The 7,828-nt window shown below is 35.3% G+C and overlaps 2 protein-coding genes across 3 annotated transcripts in view; both read left to right on the top strand.

Moving 5' to 3' along the window:
- The window catches only part of LOC109230901 (DNA polymerase kappa), a 6,358-nt gene extending 4,069 nt beyond the window's left edge, over positions 1-2,289 (top strand). The window contains exons 10-14 of one of the 2 annotated variants that reach the window (XM_019396376.1): positions 108-199; positions 287-398; positions 1,009-1,337; positions 1,440-1,750; positions 1,900-2,289. In XM_019396376.1, coding sequence (XP_019251921.1) covers positions 108-199; positions 287-398; positions 1,009-1,337; positions 1,440-1,750; positions 1,900-2,023 — 968 coding nt within the window. In that variant the 3' untranslated portion in view covers positions 2,024-2,289. The remainder of the gene's footprint in view (positions 1-107; positions 200-286; positions 399-1,008; positions 1,338-1,439; positions 1,751-1,899) is intronic. The other variant, XM_019396384.1, reaches the window with a different exon arrangement.
- Positions 5,758-7,498, top strand: LOC109230893. Its single transcript, XM_019396365.1, has 2 exons — positions 5,758-6,378; positions 7,067-7,498. Exons 1-2 carry the CDS (start codon positions 5,848-5,850, stop codon positions 7,235-7,237), a joined length of 702 nt encoding a protein of 233 aa, XP_019251910.1. The 5' UTR covers positions 5,758-5,847; the 3' UTR covers positions 7,238-7,498.

Here is a 7,828-nt window from a genome sequence, read left to right as displayed (position 1 = left end):
CCCAGCTTTTGAGCATGGAGAAATCTTCCTTCCGCCGGGACTTTTGCATGTGTTTTATAATCATTTGGTATGATCTCAAAGTTAATTTCGTCAACTTTGGCTTGCAGTTGATCTATCAGAGATGCTTTCTGCTGATATGATAAAGGAGGGTCTTTTTGGGCGAACATTGACACTAAAACTGAAAACCGCATCCTTTGAGGTACTTTCAACGTTTTGCTTTATTGACTTCTATTACATAAATTTAGGTTTTTTAATTTAAAATTTGCTGATTATTCAAAATCTTCAGGTTCGAACTCGAGCGGTGACTTTGCCTAGTTACATATGTTCAAGTGAAGAAATCTTGAAACATGCTTCAAAGCTGCTGAAGGCCGAATTTCCTGTTTCTTTGAGACTCATGGGTGAGCGGTTCAACATTGTTCAGTGCTTTTAGTAAATATGCTGTCTTGTGTGGTTTCCCTTCTCTTAATTGCTCAGTGCTACAAATAAGCTGTGATTGTTTCTTTTTCCTTTTTAACTTTTTTTGTTTTTTTGTTTTTTTTTGTTGTTGTTGTTGTTGTGGGTGTATGGGGTTGTCTGGTTATTTTGTTCTGTGGAAAGGAATCAAGGACCTGCCGCAATTAAAGATACAAATTCATGTGTGGCTCAAATCATCTAAAAATCAGGCGAAGATCTGTAATAATTGGTATTCCTTTATTACCAAAATACGCGTCAAAACATTTTTTTAAAAAAGATTATAAGCTGTCTTGATCAAATCAGTTTTAGACGCTGCCCCACTCACTTGCCGCCACGTTTCTGTAACTCTTAATTGCACTTATTGGTTAAACCATCGATTTATGAGTATGCTTGGGGCAACAAAAAGCCCAAAATAGAAGCCAACTCCATTTAAATTGTTCTCTCTTCCCTGAGCTAGAAATGACATGTTCAGTTGTCACTCTTGAATGTTGTGTTATTTGATTGCAAATTTTCAGCATGAGGCATTTTGACCAAGCAGTTGAACTTTTCCATCAGGACTACGTATGTCTCATTTCAGTGACGATAAAAATGGCATTCCAGCTGATCCTACACAAAAAACCCTTTCTGATTTCATTCTTTCCGGAGATGTTTCTGGAGGAAAGATGAGTGATTACAGGCCCTTGGTCTCTGATTTTTGTGATAATACTTTCTCAGTTGATTTGAATTCTTATCCTACCTACTCCGCTGAGACATCTTGTGATCTGCGTGACTCGTCGATGGAGAACCAGACATCAGATTCTACTTTCAGTTGCACTATATTAGGGAACATTAATGAAGAAGTGAATGGAACTGTTGTACCTCAAAGTAGTGAACCAAGAGCTAAGGTATACGTTCCCCCGAAGAACTAAGGCATACATGTATCACCAAAGAAAAATTTGTGATTCAAATAATGTGGTTTTTAATTTTCTACATGTGTTTGTATTCAGGTTCATGAACCAACAAATACTGATCATAAAATGAAGTTTGAGAAGATCGACTCTTATACAGGACAATTGGAGGCATGCCCCCGGGATAATTGGCAAAATGGTTTTAGCTGTGTAGATGAAGAAGCAGGGTCTATATCAGATCAGAAGCAATTCTTTGTTTGGGTGGATGACTACAAATGCTCTATATGTGGTATTGAGCTGCCTCCAAGTTTCACTGAAGAAAGGCAAGAACATTCTGATTTTCATCTTGCTGAAAGGCTGCAAGGTGAAGAATCAGGTCACAACCTCAGGAGTTTTGTGCCACAACAGAGGTACCTTCTACTTCATGATGTTACTGATACAAGAATATATTTCCGCATCCTGCTAAGTGCGATGGTTTCGAGTATTTCTTTTCCTTTTGTTTTCCCTTTCACTTTTCAGTATTGGCTGTGTCGTCTCATTTTTTCTGAATTTTTGTTAGGGCTGCCCAAAAAGGCCATACTGGAAGCAGCGGTCGGCTGAAAAAGAAACAGAAATCATCTCCAACTACTAGTAAATATGTACCAATTGATGCGTTCTTTGTCAAAACAAACCAGAATTTTTGAGAGGCATAAATTAGTGAATCTATTTATTCAGAAAATAATGACAAATATATTTCTTTATCTATGTATTCTTTGTATATAATTGTGTAAATCCTTGTATATAGTAAACAGATGCAACAAGTGTTATAGTTAACTTCAAAGCAAGTAGACCAGATTTGCTGACATGAATCAGCAATGTATTGTTAGTCTAATTCGTGTATTATCTACAATACGATGTCCTCTTATGTTGCTAGTGTTTTATTCAAATAATACTGCTATCAGTTATGGTCGTATGGTGCACTCTATCAAACCCGTGATGACCAATAATGGCGGAAATTCTTTTGCGACAGGGGAATCAGAAGTTTCCAGCAAAATTATTGGTGATAGTTATTTCTGAAAATTCCTTAAGTTTACGCTACTAATTCCGATCTCCTATCGTGCTTTGCTTTTGCAATAGGTGATCAGTATTAGGCCACGTTATGTTTAACTCCTGTTCTTTGTTTTACCTTGGCAAATGACTAAACCTTCGTACTTCCCCTCGTCTAATAGAATTTTTTTGATGAACCAGTGTTATAGGGAAGGTGAAATTCATTCACTTTATATAGATGAGCGATCATATTATATGATTAATTGGGATTATATGAATTGATGCTTTATGCACAAGAATAAAATATTATGATTAGTAAAAAAGTTCAGCTATTATGATTATTTGGAAGATAATGACTCCACATGCTCTATAAATTCTTTCATCCACATGCTCGATAAATTCTTTATTTTGCACAAACTACAGTGTTCAAAATTGAAATAAAAAGTAAAATTGTTACGATGTAAAAATATTTTTGATCTTGTTATATCCTCATCCTCGCATTCTCTTCGCAGCCCTGCTCTATCCCTGATTTCCCTGCTCTACTCTACCCGAAAATAGGAGAAATAATATACTCTAAAATGATATCCAGAAAAGAGAGAGAGTATCAAGGGCGGCTCAATAAAATTAGTGGCCTAAAGCCAGATTTTAATAAGAGACCTTATATTTTTTTTTATTAATACATATGCATAAAAAAGTTAGTGTTGCCATTTTTTCATATTTGGTATTTATAGTATAACATTCTTAAATGATAAAGCCTTTAACTTCACAGAGTAGTATTATTATTATTTATATTAGTAAGAGTTAACTTAAATAAATAAGATGTTAGACATGTATTTTCAATATGTCCCCTTTGATATTGTTACAAAAAATATATTTACTAATATGAAGATTTAAGTAATTTAATTCAAAGTTCTAAAATATTTTTGGTGTTAAAGAGTAGACAATCTTTCTTTCTTTCTGATCACGCCCAACTATGCCTTATAAAAAAGACTAAGCGGTCGCTGCAAATATAATCCGGTTTACAAGTCCGGAGTCGAATCCCACAGAGAACTAAGGTTTAGCTACAGCTGTTCACTATCACCAAAAAGACAAGCTTGAACAATTCCTAACCTATAGATATTAAGATTCTTGTGTTTAACTACTTAACTAATAAATTAAAATAGTAAATTAACAACTAACGATACTGAGGGTTAGAGAAAAGATTAAGGAGGTCTAGAGTTATGATTTTCCCTATTGTCGGAATCCTTCCGCTATGTCTTCTATAATTTCGCCTAAGTATTCTCTACCGATCATGAGCACTCTTATTGCCGTAAATCTCTCCCGAGTAATTACGACAATTTACTAGACGCACTCTCCCGAGCTACGCTAGCTGGCTTTTAATACAGCTCACTTCAGATCGCACCTAAGGCTTCGTTATCCCTAATCCCACCTTTAAACCCTCGGTTATTGATCCCTCATTTACTCTGGGAATGGTGTTGTTCAACAACTACCTAAATATGCACTCTCTCCCGAGTTATGCATACTAAATAGGCACAGCTAATTGAGAGCTCTTCAATCAACCAGAATATAAACGTAGTTGAACAAATAGAGAAAAGCTATGGCTCAATTATATAAAAACATAACAAGAATTTATCCTACAAAAGGTTCTATCAAACTCTAGATAACAAATTAGCTATTCATAATAGTATGTAAAACTACAATACTAAAATCATAACCAATAATGAAAAATAGGAAGAGGAAGGAAAAAACTCGTAGAAGAATTCTCCGCCTTGCTCCCAATGTGTTCTTGCCTCTAAGGGTGTTGTCTAACCCTAAAGTAGTGTCTCTCCGCCTCCTTAGGTCTAATTTGTGTCCAAAATATGTCCCCCTTCTTGTTCTTGGCCGGCCTCATTTGTTTAATATAGGGTTTAGGACTTAAAATCCCATGTTTTGCACTTTAGTCCCTGAAATTTTCGCTTCCTGCCGCGGTTTTGCCGCAGTCGCGGTGGAACCGCGGCCAAACATGCCCTCTGATTCTTCAGTTGTCCGCGACCATCTTCTACCGCGGTTCTGCCGCGGTCGCGGAAAAACCGCGATTTTTCACCCGTTCCGTTTGGAATTTGGAAAAACGTAAAACATGAAAGTTGTAGTTCTTTGAGTTAGCTTTCCAACCATATGTTGTGGAGCCCAAATGGAGTTCTGAGCAAAAAGTTATGTCTATTTTACTAGACAGTGCGCAATATGCCTCCTCAAGTCTTCGTTCGTACTTAATTATCAAATTTGACCCCCGAACACGATCCCGGCTTAACTCCTTGAGCTTTTACTCAGACTTCAAATCTTCAAATCACTTAAATTCATTCCATAACATCTATATAGCTCGGAATCACACCTACAAGGCATAAAACACACAATTAGTGCAAAACACTAGCGATTAAAGCGCAAACTCAATTAAAGTGCAGTAAATTCGAGTGTAATAAGCGACTAAAATATGCAATTATAGCCTATGATCACTTTCTTTTGTCCAAGGTTTTCTGTACCTTTTTTTTTGCAAATTTTAATATAGTCTAACTTGAAATAAAATCCATTGCTGAAAATATTTTTGGACCAATATCAAAGCTTACTAGTCTCCTACTTGAGCTACCTGTCCGCCCATTCTCAATCAAATTTTATGGTGCTTCAATTAAGATAAAACAAAAATTAGTGAATGAGTTATTTAGTTATAAAATGTGAATGAAGCTGGTTGAACAACACGTACATAGGGCAGTGATCTATAAATAATTGTTGATCATTAACTGGGACGGCTCAACGGAACTAGTGGTTTGAAACTAAAATATATTAGAGGACCCTTAAATTTCTGTCATAAAATCCATATACTATTAAAAAAAAAAAAGTTTACATTGCTTTGATCTAGTGGTAAGAGAGCAATGTATAATGTGTGGATTAGGCGCATACAATATGGTATTGAACTCTCCCCTGTACAGAAATGTAGCATTACGTGAAAATGCTTGAGCCTATTATCAGTCATGTTTTGAACCTTATGTACACTTATCTTGGGGATTTCTTAGTTAAAAAAGATGAGATACAAAATAACTTGCTTTCTGATGTGTGGATCAATCAAACGTGATAAAAAGGAATAGCTAATTTAGAGAATCTGAATTGAAATTAGAAATTAAAATAGTGAAAAATATGAAAAAGACTATACATAAAGAAGAAGAAAAATAGATTTGATGAGAAGGTAAATACATTATTTAATTTAGTGAGAGAAATTTTTTATCCTATTAAATTATTCAATCCCACCTCTACCAAATTTCAAATAAAATATTTTGTCAACAATTATATAAATATAAATTATATATATTATATAATTATATAATAGTACTTTATATTTTTGGGACCTTAAATATTTGGGGCCGAAGGCAAGAGCTTCACTTGCCTTGTCCTAGAGCCGTCCTTGAGTAAACCTTAGTTCATAGCAATTTCATATCCTCAAAATTTTAGAACAATGAGTTCATATCTTTGCACAAAATGCCCAACTGCTCTCAGAAACTCCACAACTAAATTCCCTTATCCAGAAACACCAACATCTAGGAAGCAAGTTAGTTGTTATCCTTTCATTATTAAAAGTAAACCCCTCATCTCCCAGATTTCACTCTCCAGTAGCTCATCAACAAGAACCTACAGTGCTAGTGCTGAAGACGAATATCCCACTATGTCAGAAATTATGGAAGCATCAAGAGCCCAAAATCTTGATCTTCAGCTTCAAAAACTGGGACCCTTTTTTAGAATAACAGCTAGGAGCTTAAAAACCCAAAGGGAGCTTGGAAAAGCTGAGGGTTTGATAAGGGTGTGGTTTCAAGGTAAAATTCTACACTTGGACTCCATAAGACTAAAGAGAGAGACTTTGGGGATGGAAAAATCAATATTTGGGATTGGATTGTTCATTGGAGCAGTTGCAATCAGGCATGGTTATGATTCTGGTTGTGGAAAAGCTGAGTTGCTCGCCATTTATGACACTGAGCTTTATCACTCCAAGGTCATTCACCACCCCCTCTTCCATTTCAGTCACAATTTTTGAATTCATTATTTTATTGCATAAAAATGTGTTCTTTGGTGTAATTTTCTCCTTCATAAGTTACTTACCCTATCGATGCAATTGCGGATTGCCTGCCCTGTATTTGGATTTTGGATTGGGACCTCACAGTTCTATTTAATTATTTTTTCTACATGGTGTGTTTCCAGACAAACTAACTGACCCCAATTAGTTTGAGATTGAGGTTGTTATTAATTGATTGATGGTCTTTTTGCAGATGTAAAATCAGGAAAAAACTGAATCTTTGAGAACCATTAACTAATAGCAGTAACTTTTTAATGATGGTTCCTGTAGAAAATTAGTGTACAATAATACAATCAGTTGGTGATTCTGGTTCTCTTCTCGTTAGATTATTTATAACCAAGAAATTCCAAGTGTCAACTGGTGACATTGGATAATGAACCTGTCCGTCTACCCTTCTTCACTTAAATTCCAGGCTTTTGTCTGCATTGGTGTTCGAACCACGCACCTACTTCACACATTACGCGTTGCGCTACTCTAATGTCTCATTAGATATTTTTATCTTATCATATTAACTATCACATCCATTGATGTTTAATTTCTAGTAGTGTTGCTTCTAGCAGCAGAAAAGTGGGTTCTCATCTTTGGCTTTTCTCTTTCAATGTAACAGCTTGTGAGGTTCTACACAAGGATTGGTTTCAAGTCAGTTCACCAAGTTACTGGAGAATCACTGGGAGATGTTGGCCACATGTTGGTCTGGGGTGGTGTAGGTACTCGAATGGATGCAAATATTGAAGATCTTCTTGTTAAATGGTGCACCAGATTTAAACCAAAGAGTTAAATTTACTTAAGGAACTCAGCCTCAATTTGTTTATAGCACAATCGCTTTTGCCAAGTCTGAGGTGTATATATGAAAAATGACGAATACTAGATTAAGTGTAGTTTGTGTTTTTTCTTTTCAGAAGAATTAATTGTTTCTGCTAATATATCGAAATGACGAGCATTTTGATCTATATGATGATTACCTACCAAAACATGGTGTGTTTGGCATTTGTATTCTTTATAAGATTTGGAGAGACTTGGAAAAACTTCATTGCCACAATGTCAGTTTTCCAATCAAAACGCCAAATTTTATTTATCCCTTAGAAGTTTTTAGGTTCGTCTGATAAAGTATGATGCAACAAGATAAACTCTTGTATTACTATGTTTTTTCTCTGATTTGATTCGTAAACTACTCGGTTGTTACACAAATAGCTGGTCAGATTCAATGTATATTTTTTCTAGCCAATATACATAGTTTATACAGTTATACTTATATTATACATGAATTATATGCACAATATACATCCGCCAATTATTTTTAGTTTAAGAGATTAGGTGGGAGGCTATTTGGGTTAATTCTTCTTCTTTTTTCCCCCTCCTATTCTTAGTT

Source organism: Nicotiana attenuata, chromosome 1, assembly GCF_001879085.1.
Source record: "Nicotiana attenuata strain UT chromosome 1, NIATTr2, whole genome shotgun sequence".
NCBI classification, from domain to species: Eukaryota; Viridiplantae; Streptophyta; class Magnoliopsida; order Solanales; family Solanaceae; genus Nicotiana; species Nicotiana attenuata.
Note: the sequence above shows the minus strand (reverse complement) of the source record. Positions and strands in the feature narration are given on the sequence as shown.